At 36.2% G+C, this 27,891-nt stretch overlaps 1 protein-coding gene and 1 long non-coding RNA gene across 5 annotated transcripts in view; one reads left to right on the plus strand and one right to left on the minus strand.

The window, feature by feature from the left end:
• Positions 1-27,891, minus strand: part of EML1 (EMAP like 1) — a 130,440-nt gene that overhangs the window by 12,646 nt on the left and 89,903 nt on the right. For 2 of the 4 annotated variants that reach the window (XM_059819688.1, XM_059819687.1), the window contains 12 exons: positions 23,171-23,199; positions 21,694-21,720; positions 18,383-18,512; positions 14,122-14,271; positions 12,031-12,100; positions 10,104-10,214; positions 7,624-7,719; positions 6,911-7,045; positions 5,347-5,446; positions 3,052-3,206; positions 1,741-1,866; positions 1,346-1,477 (listed from right to left, as the gene is read on the minus strand). In XM_059819688.1, the coding sequence (XP_059675671.1) occupies positions 1,346-1,477; positions 1,741-1,866; positions 3,052-3,206; positions 5,347-5,446; positions 6,911-7,045; positions 7,624-7,719; positions 10,104-10,214; positions 12,031-12,100; positions 14,122-14,271; positions 18,383-18,512; positions 21,694-21,720; positions 23,171-23,199 (1,261 nt within the window). The remainder of the gene's footprint in view (positions 1-1,345; positions 1,478-1,740; positions 1,867-3,051; positions 3,207-5,346; positions 5,447-6,910; positions 7,046-7,623; positions 7,720-10,103; positions 10,215-12,030; positions 12,101-14,121; positions 14,272-18,382; positions 18,513-21,693; positions 21,721-23,170; positions 23,200-27,891) is intronic. The other 2 variants (XM_059819689.1, XM_059819690.1) reach the window with 1 other exon arrangement.
• Positions 1-27,891, plus strand: part of LOC132317316 (uncharacterized) — a 30,304-nt gene that overhangs the window by 1,849 nt on the left and 564 nt on the right. The window lies entirely within an intron of this gene.

A 27,891-nucleotide genomic window follows, 5' to 3' on the forward strand; every position in this document is an offset into this window, starting at 1 on the left:
AACATATGACCTTGGTTAGACAGAATAAATTCCAATTTCCACATTCACCAAGCAAGCATGACTTAACAAGTGCATACAACTGGAGCGGGATACTACGAGAGACAGTTTGGCAAATGCTATTCTGTTAAGACTGCTTCAACCTGATGCAACAGCATACGCTTATTGCAGATGCGTTGTATTCAAGAAATCTTATCAATACTAGCTTTAACTTCAAGTGTCATGTAGGCCTGAAAACGAACAATCTTTTTATGAAAAAGTTGCATAATTAAGATTTTCAAAACTTCCTGTAAACTAATAAAAGATTATTTACTACATCACACAGAAAACACTTTAGTCAGCAGCATAAGGGTCATCTATAAGTTACTGGCTACAATTTGATTTGCAGACCTGGGTATCTGATATATATCTACACCAGGCACTGTTTTCTTCTTCCTGAAGGAATTTTTGAACTTTTCCACTGTACAGAGGGCAGATAAAAAAAAAATTGAGAAAACTTGGTTATTGTGATCAATACATGTATCGCCAAAAAAGCATACTCACACACCTTTTAAAAAAAATGTAAAGAGAAGACTGTTTGAAAAAAATGTGATAGTGGCATCTCAAAACAGAGAGATAAAAGCATCACTGCTGCCTCTAGGAGACAAGCCAATGTCTTCTTATGGATAAACAGTTAGAAAAGTGATCACGTGTCCAAAAAACGTACTCTAAAAATCAGTTCCTAGCGATGCATTTCGTAATCAAGATCACGTCACCACAAAGCCATTAGGAGTCTACAGATGCACAACTAAGTGCTTACGCACAGTATAAAACTGAGCCTCCACCAAGTATTCCTTCAGTACCTAAACACCAAGTTTCATACCAGAGATAAGATGTGAAATTCTAAAACCCACATTTTTTTATTTGTGAACAGGATGTACAAAAATACTAATAAATTACAGAAAATAAATTAAGAAGGCCAAAAAATATCACAAAAAAAAAATCTTTTCCTTCTGAATTCTGACTACGGTGCTCAGGATAGTAGTACTAATCCTAATCAGAACCACTTTTAAATTATAAATATTTCCTAGTTTTATATTTGTGGTTCTCTTTCTAGTAAAAAAATATAAATGTCAACAGCACTGTATACTTCTGTATGATACAGCATATAGATCCATACAACCTAGGGTTTTAAAGCCTTGTTTTTAAGAGTTTTATGTCCATTTTCAGAAAGACAAATTTTATGACTCTCTCATTTTTTCCCTCAAGTTAATATTTTAAGATATTTTTAATCAATCATCTTGCGAAAAACTCAAATTACTCGAGAAGTTCCATAAGAGGAGTAGAGTTGTATTTAATAAATTTATACCTCTATAATCTTGTTCCAGATAGGACGATGAGTGGTAGCATCCCACAGGGTAATGTGTTTGTCATGTCCACAAGTGAAGAACTGAGGTTTAGAGGAATGGACTGCAAGTCCCCACAGCTCATCAGTGTGACCCTACACAAGCAGAAATACTTCTTGACAAGAAGGACAGTACCATCAAAACTACACATGTTTAAACAGGATTAAAATGACCAAACTATACATTGAAGCATTACAAAAATACGTTGGCTTCGATAGATGCATATCTATAACATTATTTATTGCCAAAAGAACTGTAATAATAAATCAAATTGATGCATATTTATGAAACTTAACTTTAAGCAATACCTTTACTGCTGTTACACACTTAGAAACATTCATGTAAGGCAACAGCTTACCTGGGTAATTGGGAAAAAATCTCCTGACAGCGTGCCCTGTAGGACGAAGTTTCTAGTAGTTCCTATTAATACAACATCTCCTTTTCCCTCTGCTACTGTTCTTATTGGACCAAACTGCTCTGGAATCTGTGGTCATAACAGACAAACAGATAAGTCAGACAATTTGTCAAGCGTTGCTATTTTTAAAGACATACGGCCTAGCAAATGCATTTTAATAAATGTTGCACAGAGAAGAAATGAAGTGGATGAATATATATGCCTGACTTTCAGAAGTTTATAACAGCTTGCATCAGCTCAGTAACTGTCTTTATAACACCAAAGAAAAGACATCCTTATCTACAGAACACTCCGTTTGTACAGATAAACCAAGTATTTCAACAAACAGAAGAGGTTCCTTCATGCTGTGTTAACTCAACCATAATTTAATTGCAGCTGTGATATCAGACTAAGCATTTCTACTCAGTGTCAGGCTTTGAATCACTAGTACTTTCTTGCAACGTATGTTTCTTTAATTGCAGCCTAGGTTCTGAAAGAGTCAGTGCAAATCTCCAATATAAAGTTCAAGGGAAGATGTAAAATTTCACATAACAAGGAATACCACTGTATGAACAAATGAGAGAAAAAGAAGGACGCCATGGTTAGAAACAGCACAACAAGCATGTACCTTGTGCTGTTCAGTTAAAAACTGAATTGCCAAAACAGACTTGCCATTCCAGTTGCATATATATTCGCAACATTTAATAATATATAGTAGAGTTGAAACTCTTCCTTGGAGTTTTACACTGATTGTTCTCTTTCATTCAGTATGTAAACAGTCATGTAATTCTGTCCCAACAAATTCTGCTTGAATCTTTTAGGCTCCTACAAAGCAACTGAATTCACTTTAGCAATTCTTTTTTAAATAAAAAACAACACTAACTAAGAAATCAATGAAAAAACATAAGTGCTAAAAGAACCCTCACATCACTTTGGAAAATAGGAAAGTACAAAAATATTTTAATATTGTAATACTCTGATGCAAAAAATGACCTCACATTATTAACTGTAAAGAAAGGAAGAAATAATGCAAAAGAGTAAGAACACGAGATTTGATTTCCAACTACCCTAGGTCTTAAAAAAGAAATATTGTTTTAATGAATAGGCTATCACAGGAATAACCTGATGACTCAAATGAAATTACATTTTATTATTGATTTGCTTTCTCACAGAATACACATCCATAAGGAAAAAATTGATTTAAAAAGCTCTGTTCAGAAGACAGCTGAAATTTCATTTTGAGTAGCAGAGTAATTTAAAGATAGGTGTTATCACCTCAGTTTTGTGAAGTTTTTGGTAATTTCCATTCCAAGATATCAGCTTTCGGTCTTTTCCACCTCCTGATACTAATGTGCCATCTCGCAGCATACACAGCGCAAATATCCCACCTTCATGTGCCCCTTGAACTGCGTGGCTTATTCTATTGGTACCTGGACAGAAGGAGAAAAGATTACTACTGAAACACTGAACTTACTAGCTCCTTTTTCCCCACTTGTTTTTTCCCTCCATTTCTCTACTACCTGTCAAGGACTATATCTAAACAATGATGGAATGGTGTTGCACCAGAAAGAGACTGAATTAGTACATCTTAAAAACATATTCCCCTCATCTCAAAAACAAAAAGCACACATATTCACTTAGTCTAGTTCAAACACAACATAAAATAGGTTCATTTAAACCTGTCATAAGGGTTCAAAATAAGCTGTTTGACATCACATTTGACCTGCAGTAGCACTACACACCTTATCAACAAAGAAACCATAACCCAGTCACTTCTTATCCTCCAAGGATATTCCACAGCCTCCAGACACTTAACTTGCAGCAAAATCTGACTAAGCTAGAGGTCTTTCCTCATCTAGCAGAAGATGCTTAATCACTCCCCGAAAGAGCCTGTACCTCTTTATTGATGAACTTGGCTTGTTCAAGTACCTTCTTAGACTCAAAACACCTTCTAACCAACTACATTAGATTAAATATTTTTAATTTGATGAACCATTGCTATTATGAATTAGAAAGAAATGATTACTAGTGATTCTATTACTGAAATGTGCACCTTGCCTCAAAGCTTGGCTAACTTGACGTTTAGCACAAGTGAGGGGCTGATGTAAGTTAGGAAGAAACAACTGCTTTCTCCTTTATATATCCCATTTGCTTCTATCCACATCTATGGATATAATATGTCATTGACAAGTGATTTCTATTAGGAGAAGTTTTTGCTAAGGGCACTCTGACCTGGTGGAAGAAGCTGTCGCTTGAACATCCAGCTCTGAGTCAAAAGTAGTAAAGACATAGAAAGTACACCATACTAAGATACAAAACCAAGAACAACATTTTTGTCTGTCCCAAAAGAACAGGCAGAGGTGAAGAGATCTTGCAGCATATAAAGAATTCCCTTTCATTCCCGGCAGAAAGGGCAGAGGAGGCTGCTTGCAGTCAAAGCAGAAATTAGTCTACCAGCATGAAGGCAAACGGGCCCCTGAGCAGTGCACTGACCCTGCCGTGCCAGCAGCTGCCACTATCACCCTTCTTGGCAGGCCAAAATAACAACCAAGAACAGGGAGGAGATGGGACTATGCAATTTCTAAACTCCATTTGGAAGGAAAAGTGTTCAAGTGCTTTGCTTTCAACTACCACAGGAAAAAGAAAAGGGGAATAAAAGAGGAGCTGAGTTACAAACCTCATATCTACCCCTTTCCTCAACAGTAGCATATTGGTCAAAAGCACAAGGAGGTAACTGGCCGAAAAAAGTCTACAAAAACAGCTCAGTAAGGCTCAACTGTGTAACTGATTCACCACGTTGCTTCCCAGGTCTTATATCCTTTGAGTATCTTGGAAGAAGGCACTGAGTAAGTAAGAAGCAGCTATCATCCATATCCCTTCTTCCTTTACTAATAAGGCCTCCTTTAGGGGATTCTCCTTATTCCTGTGCATGGCACCTCATGCACTAAGTAAACGTTTAGAATGCTGCTGCTGTTTGCCGGCAGGCATTGCCTTCTGCTGCCTAAAAAAAAGTCTTTTCTTACTAGAAAATGCTTTTCAAGAAGTTTGTCCTATCCATCTGTTCTTTTGAACTAAAGCTGAGGAATTCAATTAGATCTGCATATATTTTAGCTTGACTTCCTAGAAAAACAAATAAAGCTATTTATTGTCTTTTTAAAAGTGCATGCCAACAGGCATAATTTTTGCAAACACTACAGAGTGACAGTATAGGAGATTGTAGATCATCAATTATATTAATAGTGTTTCTTACTATCACATTAATTAAGGAAAAGAACTTTTCCTGTCATTCTTTACATAAGTAAAAGCCATATGTGCTGGCATAGCTCTGTGATTCAACATTTGACCATAGGGAACACATTCCATAGAATTCTGTGCTCTAGCAGTCAGGTATATGTTCTGTAGGTACATATAGGTGCTCGTAGGGGAGAATACAGACATAATCTGCTGGATTGGTCTTGGCAAAGAACTCAAGATAAACAAAATTTATTCTTCTTAAAATGAGGCTTACACTGATGTAAAAATTCAGTCTTTTATATTAAAATTTCACTATTAACTTCAGTCTTGTCTTACCTTTCCCCCAAACCAAAATGTTTCCGCTTGAGTCTCCTGTAATAGTATCACCATTTTCAGAAAAGGTCACACACAGGACAAACTTTGGCTTCTCTTGTTTCTGCATGGTTATGAAAAACATACACTCACAGCAACACACAACCCATTCACTGTAACTGTACGCATTTGAGTAATTTAGTTTAGTCTTATACAGTTCTATTACTGCTTAAATGTCTATACAGGAATTAAACACATTTCTACAGTCTAAACAGTTAATCTGTGCAAGGGCAAAAGATGCATCAGCTGAGGTTGGTGGCCCAGTCCTGCACCCTTTAATTACAAGCTGTGGGTAAAGCAAGTGAGAAAGCCTGCCAACTTTTAACGCAAGGCCAGGAATGCTCCGAGATAAACCGAATCCCCCAACTCCCGCATAATCCCAAGGGCTTTAAGTATTTAGAAATGGCTGGAGACGCAAACAAGCTTTATTACTGTAATTTTTAACTTCAAAGTTTCTAGAAGAGAATATTACTAGAGAGTTTGGCTGTAGTATAAGAATTAAGAAATCATCTCTTGAACGGAACCTAAAGTTCAGTAATGGAAACGTTGCTTTGAGACCCTGCATTTAAGATACTGACAGCAACAAAATAGTGCGATATATAAGGGGACAAAAAAATTCACTAGCTGGTAGCTTCTAAGGACATTATTTACAATGTTTGTTGACTACCAGTGTGTATGGCCTCTTTCTCCCTCAAACTGACTAAGAACTGTTCTCAACTAGGGCCACCACACTTTTCCATCTGCAACAACATCGAGAAGAACAGAGGCAGAAATTTGCCCAAGTAGTTTAGAAGTTAAAAATGAATGAAAAATAAAATGTAACATGATTTAAACGTGTTATCTCAGCATCTCTTCCTGATTTCACACGAAGTATATAAATTGACATTGCAAAATAGTTGTTTTGACTATACTTGCAAGCCATGACTCCATAAGCTGTTAACTAGGCCCTATTGGAGTTATCTGCAGTCACCACAAACGTCCCTCATTTGTGCATGCAACTGCTGTAGAGCTTAGTCTATATTTAAGAACAAAACCAAATCAAGACCTTGAAATGAAAATGATATTTACCAAATAGTGGCCAGCTCAATCTGTATTTGAATTACGTATGTGTATGTATCTGAGCAGAACAGAGGAAAAGGGAAGAAGATTCATATTCACATAATTTATGGGGTTTTGCAAGTCTTTCCTCTGACAAAAAAAACCCCAGTATATAACACACTCTCTATTTTTTTAACCTGAGGTAAGCATAGAGAGCTTTAAGGTAATTTTATTTTGATGGGGGACAGTATAAAGAATATAGGAAAAGAAATGCGTGGAACAGAATGGTAATTGCATTTCAAAACTTCATTGTACTGACAACCCACAGAAAAGTTCTCAGTGCCATACCATGAATGCTACCTGAAGTTCTGTAAAATTTCAAGTTTAATAATGATCGATTGTTTTGATTTACTCAAACCTTATTAACCCTTACTTCTATATGACAGAACCATTACAATAAACATAAAATTAAGGAAATGTTTTATTTTACCTCAAATAATCCTTGCTTTTTAATAAGGGAATTCCCTTCTAGTGTCCAAAAATAAAGGTGTGATTTTCCACAAGTAACTATTATATTTGTATCAGTAGGGTGAAAATCTGCAGCAAATACAGCCTCATTAGAGCACTTGGAAGGAAAAAGAAAAACATTGTATCAAAATTTAAAATTCAAAGAAAACAAAACAATATGAAACGGTTCTCTAGTTAGATTGACTGATCAACTCCTGATGAAAAAAAATACTGAGCCATTCATTTATGTATGTAGTCTGGAATACTTTGGTAGAGTACTTTGAAGTCAAAAGATTTTATGTTTTTCTAAGTTAGTATCAAAAGTTATCCTTCAAAACCATGTCAGATAATGAGAAGTTCTACACAAAAGGTTAGTTGAAGATGTTTCTTTTCTGCATATGCACCTATCATTGCTGCCTAGACTTTTCTAATTAATTCTAGAATGACTACAATAGCAAAAAAAAAAAAAAACCCACAACAAAAAAACCAAAAAAACCCCCCAAAAAACCCCCCACCCCCGAAAAGCAGCTACTGGGATAATCTCAGAGAGAAAATATTCCCTTCCTTCATGTTCTTTGCCTTTTATAAAGTGAAAGTGTTAAAAAGGCACGAGAAGTTAAATACAGAAAGACATTTTATGACAAGAAATCCAGATCTACATACAAGTAAGCAGTACAAAATATCTTATGGCAACACCTTGACATCTGCCAGCTTTTCTTCTTTTTGCCAGTCCCACACAGAAAGCACATGGTCGTTTGAGTCGTCCACGGAGCACAGGCTACTTCCTCCATTCTGAAGCAAAACAGGGAAAATATTAATGCATCCCCCAGCCAACATCAGAAACATGTAAATACACATTCAAAATAATTAAATACTTCTGTGTAGGTGAAAATATTTATATATATTTACACTTTAACTGTTACACTTTCAGTTATCCCACAGATCTCTATGAAATTTAGTACTTTATAGGACCATTGAAAAATAGGGACAAAAAGGGACCTAGAAGAGGAACTCTTGTAAACTGCGGACAGACATTGTTAGGAATGAGGTAGTGATGAAAATTCCCAAGGCAAACTACACATCATTACCTACAGTGTTAAGAAAGCTTTTCCTCATGATTATCTCAAGTTTCTTTTTTTGCAATTTAAACCAATTACTTCTTGTCAGATCTGCTATAGACAGGGGGAACAATTTTACTCTTCTTATAGGAATAATGGATCAAAATCACGGGAACATAGTAAAAAATGAGAAAACAATTTATTCCTGACAGGTGTCTTTTTTATAGGTGTATCTTCTATCAGTCTTTTAGAATCTTATTGACCCTAATTCCACCAGTCTTTCTTCATGCATCATATTAGCTAGACCTTCTCCAGTCAGTACCCATTTTTCTGAAATATGAATGCAAAGACTGGAGGAGGAACTCCAACCGAGACTCTACCTGAACTGAGGGGAGGTGATAGACATTGGTCTCACTCGTGATGGGAACTGCTGTACAATCATCAGATCTTTTTCCAAATAGCAGCTATCTGGAAGGTACTTTTTGGACCATTTTTTCCAGCCTTTGGTGTTCATTCCTAGCTGCATGTCTACAGTGGAATAAACCATCAAGTAATGTCTAATTGCTTTCCAACCCATTCAAATATGATTTTTGTATCCTGTTGCTCCTGGCACCAGCTATGTTAGCTTTGACTGCAGATGAGCTTGCTGGAACAGACTGAGCCTGTGGTTACACAAGCACTCCTTTGGCAGCAACGCTGACACAAACAGTCCTTCTTCTGCCACCCATAACAAGGCCACTTGTTGCTGCCTCTTGAGCTGAGCCACTGCAAAAGATTGGGCTATCATAGAGCGAGCCTGTTTGGGGAACGGATTAATTTTTTGGGGAAAAAAAGACCCAAGCAAACTCTGCTTGATTTTGTTTATATACAAGGATGCATAGTTGTTTTCCTGATGAGTCAGGCCCCTAATACACATCTCAGATGGAGCTACAAAAAATAACTGTGCCAACACAACTCAAGAGGTGGGACAGAGACAGGATTGAGTAGCCTGAAGAGAGGTCTGTCTAAAATGAGATTAGCAGTACTGCTACGGGATGGGAAGCGATGCTCAAAACAAGGCTAAGCTCTGACTGTGAAATCACAGCATAAATCAAACATATTAAACACTTGCTTTCTTGTGGCATCTGCCAATAGGGATCCTGTTATTAAGTACCTATTTCTTCCTCCAGGGAGATATTTACAGAGTATTTGCTTGCTATTCCTTTTTATTTATCCTTCAAAGCTGATCTTGAACTGTGTTGTCTTTCATATTTGTATTCGTAACCGGCTCTCCCAATTCACTCCTCTCTTTTCTACGTTCTATAAAATATTGTCACTAATAGTTTTCAAGTACTTGTGGAAAGTTTCCTTGAAGTACATTTTGCCTAGGGAACACACCATTTAGTCCTCTGCTTTTTAAAAATGCTGTCAAGACAACCAGACACCACCAGATACACCACTTACAGATTCTGTTCTATACGGAAGGTTTCTAGACTTATGGGTGTCAGGTTACAAACTCATGTTTTTATATGGGACTTGAATGCCACCGATGTAATTTTTTTTTTTTTTTACCTCCTAGATAGACTAGAGCTCAAAGGATGGTGCCAAGAGGCAAACAACAGGATTCTAATTCTTTACTATCCTTTATCCATATGCCTTTGCTGCTTTCAAGCAGAAGATTTTGCTTCTCCTATGGGAGCTCCCATTTTTTAAATCCAAAATCAGAGGTACAGGCCATTGTAAAGGTCTTTCATCAGTCACTCCTAGGCACAGCGCAGGGGGCTAAAAGATGCAGAGAGCATAACTTTCTCACGTAGGGAGAAACGCAATGGGATGACTAAAGAGAAGAAGTAAGGATACTGAAATTTCAAGAACACAAGTACTTCTGCAACTACTTGTCCTTAAAGAAATTAATTGCATTTTATCGTACGCATAAGGTAGACCTCTGAGACACTGCTAACCTTAATAGCAACATAAACTGTTGGAAACAAGTGGCTTGCAAGCTTTCCTCCTCTAAAGAGGAAGCTGAGAGAAAAGACAGCTTGGAAGTTTGTTTTGGTCAAGGAAGCTAAATTTGAAAGACTTCAAAGACCTGTTCAGCCAACATTCTTAATATGACTATTCATTTACTTTACTTACAGATTTAGAAAAAGCAATGCAAGTGACAGCTCGGTCAAAAAAACCCATTCCGATGACATGCAGTGTATTCAGAGTTACAGAATCCCAGACACGCACATGTGGTGGCAATTGCTATAAAACAGACACAGAAATAATAGCTGAAACAATAGTGGCAAAAAAAAAATAAAATCAGGATTTAAGAAAATGGCAATGCATCCAAAAAAACATTTTAATCCAATTTAAGGTATGAAAACTATCAGAACTTCTCTAGTCACCTGTGTAAGCACAGATATGCTACAAATGATTTGCTGATTACTGTGCCTAGAACCAGTATCTGGGACTGACTCCCCAGAGTGTACAGCACGGCAGGTCTCACTGATCTTTTTAGTTCACTGCAGTTAGTGGGCACTGAGACATCCTTCAGTAAGTGAAAATTGGTGATGACCTTGCAATTTGGGACCTACTGTTAGGTCCAAGATCATCAGTCTAAACTGTAGCAAATGAGATAATTCTGGTCAACGAACAGCAAAAATATTAAGAACTTCTAAAATGTAATTAATTTCAGTGTCATAAAAATGGCTGTAGAAAAGCAACTGTAATCAGAACTAACTTTCTTTTTGTACATAAAATTCAAGGTATACATAATGGTCCATGATGAATTCCCTATAAAACCAGGTGGTTCCCCCTCCCTCCCCTCTCTCTGTGACTCCTGCACCAACCACACAGACAACCCACACAGGCTGAACCTGGTGGAGACAGGAACGCTTCCCAAATCCACTAGAGGGCAATCCCAGGAAGCACTTGCGGATGAAGTTTTATTTTGAAAATAGGAGTTTAGCACAGTATCTTCAACCTTTGCAGGAAAACAACAAAGGTCATGTTTTACTTCCTTTTTTTCCCTGCCCTTTCAAATAAAGTGAGTATGTTGTATTACAATATCAGGGGAAAAAACCAAAAAGCAACAGCCATAAGTCTTTCTTGCAAAGTAGTGAAATTGCCCTTAAAAATAAAAAAAAAAAAAAAAAAAAATCAAGGCCACCTCAGAATCTCAGTTATATAAATGGCTTTTATATAAGCCTACCTATATACCATATTCCCCTCAAGCATAGACATCAAACCTTTCCAACACACAATAAAAATCAATAGTTTACGTTACTCGACTAAGTTATCTCCACATAAACCTTATATTGCATAACTGGGATTTTGTTTTCCTTATTTACTTGAAGTAGTTAGCATATTGATAATCCGTTTTTAGCCCAAAATTCTTCTTCGACATCTACCAAAAATTTTGCGGTAGTCTAGCCGTGACATCAGCTGCATACTCTGCTGAATAACTTTCTCCTCATGCTTTTCCTGCCTCTGCTTGTACCCATTCTCTCTCACTTGTCTTAGCTCTTTGGAGCAATGTTCATCTTACTCTGTTCAAATAAATTCCAAGCCTACAGCTAAGCTTTATGGTAATACAGGTAATAATAGAGGAAACAAAACATTCTTGCCTAGATGATGGCAGAAGTAAGAATATTTTTTTTTCAGCACACAACCCAAAGCCATTCTTATTTGTACTTTGTTTTTGGTAGCTGTGGTCAGAAATGAAGCTGTATAGTGTACAATTAAATCTCACTGCTTTTCCTCCTTTCCCCCACATCCATCTGCCCTCTCAGGTCTTCTTTGTAGCCTCATTCTTCCATGTCTCTTTTGGAGACCAGCTCCAAATTTACATTCAGCCTGTGTAAGTAATGGAACCAGAAACCACTGACCGAGCTTGGTAATGGAACTGGGTAACTTTGACAGTGTACAATAGGCACTCTCAAATTAAGTTTTGCTTGCATTGAGTCCCAAAATGTAAGACCAATTTAACTGCAACATGAAAAGAATATAGCATATATCTTCTTAATAACATATTCTTATGAAATACAAGCTACTCTACGTCAGCAAAGGGGTCACTCACTTTTCCATCCTTGGATGTCCCTGCAACTTGACCTGTTGCTATAGTGATCCTATCAGGATGGACGGCCAGGCTGAAAAAGAAAAGAAAGATAGGCCAAACTTAAAACCATTTATTATCTATTTCATCAAACTTTTACATGCGCTTGTAATAAATAGACCTATTTTAGTTATATAAAGCACATAGTATACATGTAAACATTTAAAAAATATAAAAACAGAACTGACAAAACAATTTTCATGCTCTTTTATTCAACAAACTCTTCTTCCCTTATGAACAAGACAGTAATTTGCTTAAGTTGTAATACCTCAAAGCATCTATCAAACAAGCCCGTCTCACTCATGTTGGGATTCATCTCACCTAGATTTAAATGACTGCAGTGTATAAGGAGTTTACAATTTGAGCTAGTTATCTAACTTCAGTTATCCCTAATCAGAGGTTGCAGAGATCTGGTCAGTACAGTCAATACTGTCTAGTGACAATCCTTCAGAGCAAACAGATGTATCCACTCAAACATTGCTCTTCAGACTGTATTGACAGCTATTCAGTGACTTTTTATAGGGAGATACCAACTTCTCTCTAATACTTTTCAAAAGGTAAAAAGAAGTCCTTTAGTAAGTAAGAACAAAAATTAGGAATTTTGATTCTAAAATTAAAACTGAGATTTTAAAAACTGTGATCAACGTTAACAAATGTCTCTAAGAAAAAGCAACCTAAAATTTGTACTAAAGCCTGGAGTACAGTCTATTTTTGCCCTAAATCCTCCCTTAATTCTTTTTTCACTGCAGCTGCTTTGCATACAGTTCTAGAGGCCAAGTGCCCTGCAGAATGAACTGTGGCAATAATTCATTCAGCTTTATAATGCAGAAAGGTATCCTCTTTCCAATAAACCTGAAAGCTTTGAAACGTCTGAAGAGTCAGAAAATTTGAAAGAAAGAAATTAGATGGAACAGGTCCAAGTTAAAAAACTCCTTGTAAAACAACTAGATTATACAAATAATTCAATTTTATGAAATATGCTCACAATGCAACCAGATTTGGTTATCAGGTCTATTTTTGGCTTTCAGGGACAACAGGTGTTTCATAATTCTTAATCTAAAGAAGGGATGTCAAAGTCATTTCATACATTAGGGCCCATCAGATAATCCGGGTGCTCTTTTCCAGCTACACTCAGCAAGCAGACAGATACCATCAAGATAAACCATATGTTTATATAGATTTCAATTTAACGATACTGATATTTCCTGATACCTAGTATTCTCTAAGCTTGAACACAGCTAAATCCCTTTGAAGCCCAAGCTGGCATGCCTGCATGGCAGCAGATAAACCAGGCTGCTCAGGACTAGTTTACAGGCTATCTGCCATGATGTAGACATGCCTGAAGAATACCAGGAAGACCGCAGATGAGATTAAAACTGTTTCATTGGTTAGACTGAGCCTAAAGGATCTGTACGTGGCACCTAGACCCAGGTGAAGATGGATAATTTAATCCTACTTAAAAAGGGGAAGGAGAAGAGCCTAAAGAAGTTATTAATGTTAAATCATCCTAAAACCAGAGTAGTGAAAATGAGTAGATCTATAGATTAAGTCAGACTTCTACTTTTCTGTATTCTCAATGTAAAAAGCATATAAGTTACAGAAAATAAATTTTCTCAAGTAAATACGAGGAGGAATTGGTAGCAACTTAGAGAAACAAGCAGTAACTTGGAGAACATCAATACAGCAATTGCATATAGACACATCCAAACGAGGTAGCACAGCACATACGGCAGCACAGACTTCAAAGCAGGTTTCTCAAGCAAACTCAGGCTCTGTTAGGGACATATTTGGATATCCTCAGGTCTGTGCCATCACACTCTGACAGCAGTTTCTTCGTGTGCTGACTAGACAGAGCTATAACAGACATTTGACAATCTTACCATGACTACAGTCAGACCTTCGTTTGTGCAAATGCATTGTCAGGCATAAGGACCCAACCTATGCAAGACTTTAAGGTTAAATCACTTGAATTTTCAAAACTATATTAAAAGAACAAAACATTACCTCCCAAATACTGTTTTATGAAGAAAAAATAAGGGTTATTAGGTGACTTACCACTTCACATCATCATTATGGCCAGTGTAATGTCTCTGAAGTTGCTCTTCAACATTGAATAACACAACTACAGATGCGATGAAATATACAGTTTCACCCGTTGGAAGAAGATAAAGATTACTGCGACAGTCACGACCCCTGTATCCATAGCTAGCATGTTGGTCAAGCTGCAATAACATTATCTACCAATGAAGAATGTTAAAAATGAGGAAAAACAAAACGGATTTTCTGCCCCTGTATTTCCTGAAGTTGGCATCTCTTGGCTTGAGCAAGACTTTATCACTTGACAGCCTTCAGAACTCCCTCCCTTACTACAGTAAAGAGAACTAAAGTCTCTCGCAGACTTTGAGTTACTGAAAACCTACACACCCTACAGAAAATACATGGTAAAGAATACCGGAATTTGTAGACATACTATCCCTTTAGTATCCTCTGGAGCTTGCTAAATGCCAGACTAAGGCAATATTAATTTTGTCCCAAGTGTATTTACTATTTACACTGGTTGACTAATTAAAATAAAAATTTAGACTTGACGGAAACACTAATAAATCATTCCGTACATCTCCCTGCATTACATTAGGACTGACTGCATTATCCTGTGTGCAGGTTGATTGATTTCATTATTCTGGGCATTACCACCCAGATGGATATAAAACCGTAAAAGGGTTACATCATCCGTTCCAATTTCTTTTTGTACTATTTAAAAGGCAGTGGCCCAGATTCTGATGCTAGTCATATCAACACTAATCTAAAATTATTCCAATGAAATAACTGGAATTAATCCAGAAATAATCTCATTTGGACTGAATGTTAATTCAGCCAAATTATGTAGTTTTATTCTTCTGAAGAGTCATTAGGGACTACAACTATTTTGGCTTTCCTTTTTTATGGGAACAGAGAGAAAGAGCATTAGCAGAATCTTGGCAAAGTAGAAGTGCATTCTAATTCAGACAATATGGAGAAACTGGCTGTAATAAATATATGAAGAGGTACTGAAACCCCAATTATATATTAAAAAGGTACTTGTGCACTATTCTCTAGGGTCAATGGTAACCCAGTCAAATGAAAATACTCGTGTTAACATTATCCAAGAAGTAAGTACAATAGTTATCTGACTGCTAAAATAGGAATTTAAATAACAGTTTGCTAATTTTTTCTAGTAAATGCAATAGAAGTAGTGCTGCATACCCAACCATCAAAACGTGCATTCAGAAATACAGCTTTTGGACTCCCAAACTGAAATATTTCAGCCAAAGTTCCTTTCAGTTTGAGATATTAACATTTGAAGACATGTAAACAACCAATATCTTCAAATTACAAAGCATTTACTATCAATTTTGAATGTGTCTCTAAAGGTTAGAGTTACTACTCTAGATTGCAGGACAATGCTCTATTTGTTTAAATTTGTTTTTCTCTATAAGGCCAGATACCATTACCAACTGAAGCCAACATAAAATTTCTCTAGTTCAACAATATATAATCAAGTTTATAATGAACTAGCAGTTGAAGTTAGCTTAAGGAATTGAACTTAAAAAAAAAAGTGAAGTAAAAACATTATACAGACATTCATAAGGAACAAATCTCTGTGCATAAAAGTAGCTATTAAATGGGAAAGATTACGATTCGTCCTGTAGGGAGCAATGCCGCATTCAACCCTTCGCACGGTTGCTGTTGTTAAACACTCAGTTTCTTTCTATCAGCCTTTTTTCTCAGATGTAAACTCCTGGGGTTGATCTCCTCCTCACTGTTTCCCACACTCAGATTCAGTAGCTTCAACTTGGATTTGGTGAGTTGGCACTTCAGGGAATGTTATCTTGACCTTTTCTTTTCATTTGGCCTGCAGCTTTTGTTTCAAACCTCCTGCTCACCAAGTGAGCTGGTCTCAAACGGATCCGTGCAGACCTCCGCTCCTGCCCTGATGTCCCTAGTGCTGACTTCTCACTCAGATTTTACCACCTCCCCTCCAGCCCTCCCTCACACTTCATCACTCAGCATTTCTGTTTTTTCATGTCTGAATATATCTGATGTGGTCTGAACCTTTTTTGGCCCACCCAGATACCTGCTAACATGACTGTAAAACCCCTTAGGGTTCAGGTATGCCCTGAAATCTACACACATCAGATTTTCTTCCTTCTGTTTCTCATCATTGTCTGCTTTGCCCTTTCCATTTGTCCATCTCACATCCAGTATCTTGTTTCTCTATCCCCATTCTTACATTAGAAAGCATTTCTGGCTGTAATCTCACAGCCGGGCTGATTTGTCTGCTACAAAGATGTTTTCTCCTACTCCAGTTCTGTTACTCTCCAGGCAAACAGCTCAGCTTCTCCAACTTAACTGGAATGAATGCCTGCAATATCGGTTGGTTTTCTGCTGTCTTCATCTTTCTCCTTAAATTATTTTATGCTCCTGACACCAGCTTTTCTTCTCGTCATCTGTAAATTGGGCATTATCTTCTTTCTCTTTTGGTTTTTTTTTTTTTTCCTTAAGAAGTCTTTTATATACCTAGTCATTGGTGTAAATTTAAATATGGGTATCATGATTGGGTTTAACTGCAAAGAAACTAAAACCTGATAAAGTTAGCACAGTATTTTTGGAAAAACATGCACCCTCCTCAGTAGCCATTTAGGGTTAGTTAGATCATTTTATTAGTTCATACCTTTTCTATTCATAGACAACCTTTATATATAGGATTCTGCTGGGTATACAGACACACACCTGGAAGGACATATGAATATTCAAACTAAAAATAATACTTCATTTGGCAAATATTCAGTCATTTAAGTAAGCTTAAGTGAGAAACTAATGAGACTGAAATCATGACCTCCTCTAATTATAATTTCTTATAATAGTCTGAAATACTAATTTCAGCTGCCATCTACATATTGCTAATGACAATCTGTTTTGTTTTATGGTTCGATTTTTTGTTGTTTCAGCAAGCATCCTAACACCTTCTCCCATATCATCCTTTGGCCCCTCTAGCAAGAGGCACTTTACAAGTGTAAAAAGACATCATTCAATTCTGTTGTGATATATGGTGAGAGCCTGTACAATGATTAGATGGTAAAATGCTGCAAGCAGTATTTATCACTCTGATCTCAGACGTTTTATTAATTTGTGGATTATTTGTTTTTTAACTCATCTTCAGTTATTTCTGTATGCATTATCTATGCAGATCCAGCAGAGTGGGGTAGAACCTACAGGCTCAGCTGCAATAGGAATAATAAGAATGGTTACTAAATCTGTCATTAATTTCTTGTGAAGACAATGGGACTTTTGGAAACTCTCTGTGTGCATTCTGAAACCACATGCAGTTCTATTTATAAAACTCCGAAAAAGACTATTTGCAGCCTGTCTTCTTTTTTATGAAGACAAAGTAACTTCCTATTAGCACTGTTTGGGACCAAAAAAAAGTCTTTTTCTTAAAATAGATAACCTTATGAAGACTTCATTTCTCTAAAGATAGTGCATATTGACTTAGATCTTGTTGTTTTTATATTTTATCTTGAATCATCTATTACATACACTAAGATTTTACAAAAAATGAAATATCATTTCTTTTTTCAATAAAGAATATATTCTCTCATTATATTTAAAAGTGAAATGCGAAAATTTCTGTATGTAATCAAACACTCATTTCTTTCAAGTTAGAATTCTGTTATTACATCCACTCATAGAAGTCAGTGGAAAATTCTGGTTGTTCAGTATTTACGGTGCTTAAACACAATTTAAAATCTAAATTCAAACATTATATTATATACGACATCTTATGAATTTTATTGGTAAGCATCTATCAGCTGCAAAGCGCTACTCAATTTAGGGCTTATTCAAGTACTGAAGTTGATTATAGCATCTTCTAAAGGACAATGGTGCACATTTTATAAAACACCATTTAAATCAATAAATTACTGCTGAGAATCAGCAAAAAACCTGAGCTTGTTTTATGCATACTATAATTAATAATCACAGCTCACTACGTTCTTACAATATGCTTAGTTTAAGCAGATAATTAGCATGCTTCAGACTTAACCTTCAGGCAACATTTAAGCAAAATCTTTCTTAAGCTGCCACCCTGTACTTCACAAGGTGCAGAACAGCAGCCTCAAGAAATTAACACCTATTTGAATGGAATGTCACTTCACTAATGAAACAAACCCTATCAATAAAGATCTTAATTTTGCTATACTTGTGGTTTAAATAATTTTTGAAGCTAATCATTAAGGAATTATTGATTTCCAGTAGTCCTCCAGCACAGAAAGGATACACCCATTCCAGTTTAAGCCTCTTGGCTGGTAGTTCTACTTTTGCTTCCAAATTGTAAGATTCCACTTGCTCTTTGGGCATGTACATGGTAACAGGACGTCCACGAAGAAACATTTTTACGTATCCTTCCTCTACAAAAGGTCAGAAATGTTTAGTGTTACACACACACAAAAAAAATCAGTAGAGAACTCCAGTGCTCCTCCATCCCTTCCCACTTAACAGTTTGGTGCATTACAATTACAGAATGACATGCAATGTCGAACTTAGAAATTAAGCAGGCTTTTTTTCCCCACCTAAATCATAATCACTAAGCAGAATTTTTTTTTAAACATACAAAGTCCCTTTTTTCTCTAAATATTTCGAGCAGCAGAATTAGAACTAAACAACGTCATGAAGAACTACAAAACTGAAAGGACTGAAATCAGAACTTTTTTGTGAAAAATAATGTTACAATATTATGGGTTTTAAATATTAAAAACAAAGGGGAAAACATCAAAGATTACAATTAACGCAGAAATGCCACTTAAAATTAATTTTATTTTTTTATCAATATTTACAGTGGAGCATCAGCATCTAAAGTATTTTCCAATATCCAGTTGCATTCTTTGCATCTCAGTGTAAAGATATGCTTTACACTTGATACAGTGTTAGAGATACATTCGAAATAAGGAACAGAAACAATTAGTGAAAGGAATTATGCTGATGTACATGCAGAAAAGATATGTGCTTTAAGAATTACTAAACATTGAAAAAGGAATTACAACATTGACAGCACATTAAAAGAAAGGAAAATGACATACAGGAGAGAAGCTACAAAAACTGAATTGGCTGACAGAAGTAAACATTTCTAGAAGAAAATACTAAAAGTAATGTGTTGAACTGGTAAGAAATATTTTTGGGGAAGAGAAGCAGGGTTTAATAACAGATCTGGAAGTACTGACTTGGGGACTTCATGGGGCTTATAAAACTAGGAGATCTGGGAAATGCCATGAAGGTCTGACTAGGACTTTTGGGAACTGGCAAGGCCAAAGTGGGTGTCCTGTGAACTTCTGGTGAAGTTTGTCCAGATTCAGAACGTGCTGGCTCTTGCTGCTCCATCGGCAGATCAAGGGGTTCAGCCTTGTTCTCATGCGAATCAAGCAGTTTTGGAGTCAGTGACATCTGTAGAGTTACTAGACAGAATAATCGTGGGCACAGAGGAAGGGCAGAAGTAACAAAATCATGTAAATGAAAAAAAATTATACAATTTAGGACTGTTAAAATTATGCTATGAATTATTAAGTATCATTACAACTATATAATTATTTTTTTAATTTGAAAACTAAGGCTTTATTTTAATTGGAAATAATGCATATGCTACAAATCCTGACTAAATTATTAAAAAGTACTGATTGAACAAATAAACATTATAGCTATGCTGTATTACCTACATGTATGTGTATTTTGCCTTTAGACTAATTCATTTGGGAAAGAGATCTACCTGATCTGTCACAGTAAAGTTACACTTAGGGCTCTCTAGCTTCATTTACAGAACTCATACATGTAATGAAAACAACAGAAAATGGAATGCTAAAAAGAAGCAATAATAATGGTGAAATAACAGTGACAAATGGTTGGAGCTGAAGATGCTTCTTAAAATGCTAGAACACTGGAATTGTTTTTAAAAATCTACTCGGATAGAGGGTAGAGCATTAAATAGCAGAGCATTACAGCACTATTTGTATGCGCATGCAGCATCTATTTAATGAGCTTGAAACACATGCCGATATTACTGATACTGGTGCACTGGAAGTCAATAGCTTTTCAGCAGTGACAACCACTGACTGTGCTTATCAAAGGCTGGGAATGAACAAAAGTTTAATTCATTGAACTGCTTTTCTCACCTGAAACTTATGGGACTCAAAAAACTTATATTTAGCCATCTACATTGGAAGTATTTGACCTAGTCACTCAAGACTCCTTTTCAGAGTAAATGGGGAGAAACAGGTACTTTTGAACAAATGAGTCACATTTTAAAGCAGATGTCCAAAAGCAAGCATAGCAAATTATACAAAGTATATTATACCAAGTATATAAATGATGCCTTCAGAATGCCTCTCTCTGTCTCCTGACTATAAAGAGGAACTTAGGCTGACTAGGTCAGGCACAGAAATACATACTGCCTATTTATTTTTAACTTTTGGTAATATTAATTCCATCTATACTCATTTTTGTTACTAATCCAAATGTATTACCTACATAATCAATCTACATCCCTTTCTTTGTACTTTTCTTAACTAAGTTTTTAAGATAGCAAAGTTCTAAATGTGAAGATATAGATGTAAAGACAGACAATCATCAAACTACAAAGACAGACCAATAGTGAAACATTTAGACAAATGTATCTTTTACATCTGCAATTTTGTAAATTTGAAATTGTTGTTGAAAATAACTGCAAAAATTAACAGTTACTGAACTGAAATAAGAAGGCACGCGAATACTAGTAGGATCTGCAAAGGAGACCACTACTGATTGCCGGCATAAAATTGTACAAAGAATACACAGAGGTAGAAGACTCTCTAAAAAAAACTTTGCCTTGAGAACAAACATTCTTTGCTTTGTGACATTTTAGATTTGTTGCAAAGCTGAAAGATGCTGATTAGTGGAAAAACTTTTAGGATTTAGCTATCTCTAAAAAGCAAGAGAAATCTGTGATTATATCGCAGATATAAACATGCATCAAAACTGTGCATATTTACACTACAATTTAGCTAAAGCTTTAGAAAACAATATGGTATGTTTACCAAATGTAACTCTGCTTTATGACATTGACTAAAAAGCACTGAGAAATTAGTTGGAGGCCTAGGTCTGTTTATTCAACATTCAGAAAAATCTACAGTCTACTCAGTAAGAAAAAGCAAGGGAAAAAACCAAGGCTTCTATAATCATGTTAGGCTAACAGCAGAACAGCCAGCAAAGGGGCAAATTCTATATGAATTTCAGCAAAAGTGCAGAACATCATTTCAAACACAGTGAACATCCACGTGTTGCCATATAGCTCTCGCAACATATTTTTTCTAATTCAAATTCTTTGGAATAAGTCCACAGGAATCTAAATTATAACCCATTATTATTATTAAAGTGCACCTGAGGGTTATAATTCAGGAGACTGTATAATAGATGGTATATTTTTGTTTCATTCAAAAGAACTAGAAAAGTTTTAACATTGCAAAATGCACGCAAGTTAGAAAATAGCTGTTTATACATTGAGCTTTTATCCCACCAGTACCATTTTGCTTCGAGAGCTATGAGGTTTTCAGAAGTGACGCCTACCTTTGCAGTGTGTCACACGGCGCTTCCCTTGTGATTACAGAGACAGAGACAGAAGGGCTAGATAAAGATGTGTTTGAATACAATAAACTCACTAAATACCTGCTCTACAGGCTGTCCAGTTGTATTCTGCTGGAGGCTAACCTGGTACTTGACAAAACACTGAGCCATACTCCATGCCGTACATTGGGTAATTACAGACAAAACCCTTTTCCTCCAGCTAGGGGCTCCGTTTAGTTCTTCTATCATTAAAACACTAGCTTAAGCTCTACAGGCAACTATATGCTTAAAGTAAGTACAATACCAAGTATAACTTTCTTAGAAAAAAATCATTAATTTCAGTAGGAATTTTGTCCCGGTTAAAAGGGTAGAAGTAGTGTCACATCTGTTTAATTACTGGTCTTTACCTATGGGGAAAGTGTCAGAAGGAAAATTATTCCAAATACCTTTGGTTACGTGGTGCAAGGGAAGGAGAAACGTTACACAAGAAAAGCATGTTCTGTGTGAATCAGAAGTTTTCTTTTTCTAAAACAACAGTTTCCATGAAAGGGACATGAACAGTGATTGTATTGCCACAAAATACTTAAGGTCTTACTTAGTTTTATATATTATTGAGTTCAAAATCAATTACACTGAACCCTGAAGTATGGCTTAAGAGCTTTGTTGGATGCTGATCAATCAGCTCAGTAAACAGAAGATTTTCTACTTTTTCAGCTTAATGTATGATTACTGTTACAGAACCATACACAAAAAGAATATGATACATCTGATAAATCAACAGCTTTTTTCCTTTTCTTATTTCATTAAAAGAAAGCTTTTATTTTAGTTGCCCTTGGTTTTTCAGAACAAAAATAACTGTTATCTATACTATTTCACTTTGTACGGTTCAAAAGTTTGTAGCTGTCTAATGACAAGGACAAATTCTGCTTTCACTTATACCTACTATTTCACTTTTGAAATCTTTTTACAGGGATAACACATAAGTAGAAAAAATTAAAGTAATTTTCAAATTAAAGATAGACCTCCAAAACTGTAGTACCACTTTTTTTATTTGTAATTTGACAAATTTTATTACGAGGCATTGGGGCAGATGTGGCATTCTTTAACAGCAGTTGATGGCTCCCTTTTATGACTAAATTAACATGACAGCATCGTAACTGGAACTGGGCATATGCTTTAATTAATAAAACCTTAATACTGCTTTGAAAGGAAAGATATATTTGGGGTAAGAAGACATTGCTTTTTTCTCCTTTTGCCTTCTTACAAAGAACCCTAATTGTAAAATAAACCTATTGGACCAATAAAAACTAGAGCAAACTGATAAACTTTTTAAAAAATATGTCATCAGTAGCCTGTAAGCACCATACTTAGATTCCCAATACCTGTTCCTAGGCATCCACAGAAAAAAAAAAAAAAAAAAAATCAAAAAAATCTATTATGTTATCACAATAGTCTGCTTAAAAATTTTAAAAGTTCCTACCTGCACTGAATATTGGTTCCTTGGGTTTGCTGTGAAAATAATGAAGAAACATCTATTTTAAAAAGCACGCACATACAGTCTGCAGATATAAAGGTATCAATATAATACAAAATTAAAAATATGATATAAAAGTTATGAAATATTTTTGTGTGTGTACATATAATTAAAAACACTTTTTCAATTCAATTATTTACAAGGTAAATCCCCAGGCAGACACAATTAAAACCAGCATACATTGTGGCTTCTTGATGGCAGGTGTTACAACTTTCACATTCCGTTCCCCTTACATTCCCAAAACTATACGTTTTCCTCCACTAACTACCAAACCCTCTTCTCCTGCAGAATTAGTCCAGCTACAAGAGAACACAGAAACTGGTCATGAGTAGCTGCATCAGTTTTGGTTTCCAGTCAGTGAGATTTGTTACACTAAGGCCGTCTACAACTATAAGAAAAAAGCTAGGAATATATTGTTAACTACAAAATCTCTCTGCATATGTGGAGCAGGGGGGGCTACTGTATCAGTGCATGTGTGGGTGTTTGCTTACTTCATGGCTTTGTTCTCTCTGGATTCAATGAGCAAACCGAAGTTGGAATCCTGCTTTTCCAAAGAGTTTTATATAAAACATGGAACTGCCCAATTGTTTCTTGGTGAATGACAGTACTTGGTAAAACCCAGAAAGCACATATCCATCACGATTACAATGTCTTCTCTTTCTCACTGCACTGCTGCCTGGAAGACAACCTGAAATGGTTTGTCTTTTTGTCTTGAGAAAATGTTTGGCAAAACTTGAGGGGAAAATACATGAAGCATGTGGAAAAGGAAGAGGCAGAAAAGCTGAGGAGCTCCCTGGATAGTATTAGCCTGGCCAGAAAGAAGCAACCTTTTTCAAGAAATGCCAGTCATTTGTTTGCTTTGTCCTTCGCCCCTGTATAATTAGGCTTGAGGGAGTTGTTTCTGATCAAGCATGAAAGGGACAGAAAGCTATATTATGCAGTTATTTTTCCCCCCAGTTCCATTTTCTTTCTATCCAGTAAGACTTCTGAAATACCAGATTACTGTTGTATGTTTCTTAGGGTGATCCCAAAAGGATCCTATCATTCTGATGGGTAAATGCTGAAGCATGAAGTATCCCTAGAGCTGTGATGCCATCTCCGCATCCGCTCCTAGACTGCAGTGGGCAGATAAAGAGAAACCAAAAGACAGAAATGAAAGTGGGTTGGATTTTTGCACACAATTTTTTCTAAGCATAAAAGATTCTCCCTCTCTATAACAGAAATTGTAGCAAATAATTTTACAGTATTTTTCCTTTTGCCTTGATTTGACAGTTCTATTGAGAATAATACATTTACTTAATGATAAAACCAGAACAAAACAAAACAAATTCTACTGATCCTACCCACCAATTTAGCAACTTTTCATATCAGCCTTTGTATTAATCATGCATCAAAATTCATGCTTCAAGCTGGCATACACAGCCAATCTCATCATGCTATGTAAATAGCATTATGTGTTGCCATTTTTAACACCAAGAGTAACATTTTATCTTATGAATGAAGATATTTTTAGAAAATAAAAACTTTAAGGGATGAAGCACTAGTCAGAAATGCTACCATATTAGACACAAAAGAGTCCCTAGTTCTGAACAGATCATGCTGACTTATTCAAGCTAATCAAGCTAATGTGAAAGGCTGATTCATGACAGTAATAAAGCAAATCATGTGTGCTTTCTAATTATACAAACCCTAACCACACACACAGCTCAGAGCTCTGACGACCCTTTTGCTTTTTCATGAACTTGAGTCACTTCCTACTTATCTAACCCTTAGGAAGGCTTACCCCTGGGACACCCCATAGTAGCATGGGAGATTATGGTCATCTCCTTACTCCTTATGCTTAAAGCTTCTTAAAATAGCTTTCTATAGCATTATGGTTTTGTGTAACAGCCAACAACTCTATATACTTTAAAAAACAATAATTTCATGATTGCCTTTTTAGACTCGTGGCATGCATTCTGCTTTAAGCTTCATCTACAGACCAGACATAGAATCATAGAATAGAATCACAGAACATCTCAAGTTGGAAGGGACCCATAAGCATCAATGATACAAATAATAAGGCCGTAAGTAGATGGTTAAGTAACACGTTCTTCCTCACGCTTTCACACATACAGTTAGCTTTAGGAGGACAGCCTTAACCCCCTACATACAGAATCATGCTCATTTTTCTTCTAGTCCTACGACTCTTGTTTTATATTTTGCACAGTGGCCCAGCTTCAACAGGAAGCATAAGGCAAGTCTTTAGCCAGCCTCTTCCATGGGATAAGGACACTCTTCAAGGAGCTGAGAGCCGTGGTGCTGAACACCCTCAGGCTGCATGTGACAGAAATCAGGGAAAACTCTCTAACCATACAATGATTGTTCTGATAGTGGCACCAACATCACTAGCTCCAGCTAAGGCAATCTAACACGTGCTCTTGGATTAGTTCTTTGGGATACTTGCACATTATTTAAGCATTGCGTCACTTATGTGCTGGACCTCCTCCCTGAGTCCAAAGTACATGATTGCTGATCAATGCTGTTGCTCAATTCTTTGTGGCCGAACAACTGCAGAATGATATAACCACCGGGCTTCTGTTAGAATAGTATGAAAAAATTAAAAATGCATTTCAAGTACCGTGATCAATTTTAGAGCAGAAACAAAACAATTTTGCACATAACTGTTAGTTATGTTGTAATGTTTTTATTTCTCAGCTATTCGGGATCAATCTTTCAAGTGGACAGTACCTCTATGTAGCTGCTAGAAGTCATATCTTTTCGTAATTTAAATGAACAATCTAATTAATATTCTCACCTGATTTCTTTAGTAGCTTTAACATATAGCTAATTTCAGACAACTATCACCTTATGCATGTAGCAGGAACTCACGCATATCTTCAAAAAACCAGATTTTGCAAAGCACTATATTTAGATTTTGACAGGTATATCTTCCACTGCACAACACACATAGAATTCACCTTTTGGGGACTTGATCTAACGAAATTTTTTGGACAAGGTAAAATACACAGAGAAAGGACACTTCCGGATCATCATATGTTTGTTAAAACTTTTTTGAAAAACTACAGTAAATGGGAAAAGTAATGACATTTCACCATTGGTAGGTGAAATATTCCAGTTCATATTCCCATCTAATTACAGAAAAAGTAAAACATTAGAAAAATCCATCAGCTTCAAGAGATGAGAACAGAAAACAGCAGCTCCTTGTTAATTACTTCACTGAGGCAATGTAGCTGCATCAAGTTAAGCACTATTGCAACACTTCACAGAATTTCCAGCTTAAACTAACAGTAAACTTTTTACCTTCTCAGCAGTCCCTTCACTGGATATTTTTTGCTTGATTTTGCCTTTTAAAACTTTCAGGCTCACTTGCCCCTGAGTGTTGATATTTGGGGTTCTCCTTCGGCAGTATTCTATCAGAAGCATATATACAAGGTATACATACCTTGTGCTAGAATAATCCGAGATGTTCAGTAACAATTTTGTCCAAGTCTGCACATGCAGAAAGAGACTTGGCTCCTAAGTAATCCAATAAAATACTGATTTTCCTCTCAAAAGTAGTATTTATTTATGGATTACATAAAGAGTTAATTGCTACAGTAATTTTTTTTTTTTTGCAATTATATTTCAGTCTTTTAGGAAATTTAAAGTACAAAAATCTTAAAAACAAAACCACATCTATTCAGTTATCTGTTGTTTATTTTACAAAAAAAATTAAGAAAAAAACCCCCATATGTTGAGATAAAGTCAAATTTCCACAAGTACCAGAAGGCCCAGTCCTGCAGAATTCTGTCGGCTTACAAAAACCTCATTCACATGCACAGATGCACAATGCCAAGATGATTTTAGACTGGCTAAATTTTTAGTTTGTGTAAATATTACAGGTTTATAATTTTCTCTGATGGTATTCTTTTTTCACTATTCCCATAATTTGCTAAGCCTTTCACAAGTTTCATAAACTTTGTACGCTTGCTGTCTTGCTTCATAGGTGAAAACGTAGGCCAGAAAGCAAACTACTAATAATGTAATCACCCATATTTAGGCTGTCCATTAGTACACAACAACCTCAGTCACCCCTTACAGCAAGAGAAGATGCTGAAGGGATGAAAAGGAAGGGATGTTTTGTGCTGTACCATTGGGCTGCCCATCAGCTGATGAGCAGCGCAATATCTCCTGTGACAGCACTGATGCCCAGACAGAGCAGGTAAATTATGTTATTATGTGATCTTTGTTAACGTTGTGTTTCTATGGTCACATCATCTGTGACAGTGAAAGAGTACCATCAACACCACTTTTTGCATAGGAAACTGGAATAGGACAGGTCAAGTGAAATGGCCAAGACTAAAATCTGTCTAGGAAATATGGGAAAGAACCAGTTGAGCAATACTGTGACTTTGCCACCACCATCAACGAATCAGCTATTTGTTCAGGACCGTCTTGAATCTGAAACCCTTGGACAAGACATTCTCTTTTCCTTGTACTGTCAGCCATACAGAGAAGCATCATCAGAGATACACAGAGATAGGCATCCCTTTATTCCACTTTGTACTGGATAGCACTTGCATGTAAGCCTCCTCCTCCATTTCTCATTAATCTGATGCGCAGATTGAGACAGTCATTGCTCAGATACCGGCTGGGCATCAGTCTCTGGTGAGCGATTGCCTTTC

The sequence above is a fragment of the Gavia stellata genome, chromosome 7 (assembly GCF_030936135.1).
Source record: "Gavia stellata isolate bGavSte3 chromosome 7, bGavSte3.hap2, whole genome shotgun sequence".
NCBI classification, from domain to species: Eukaryota; Metazoa; Chordata; class Aves; order Gaviiformes; family Gaviidae; genus Gavia; species Gavia stellata.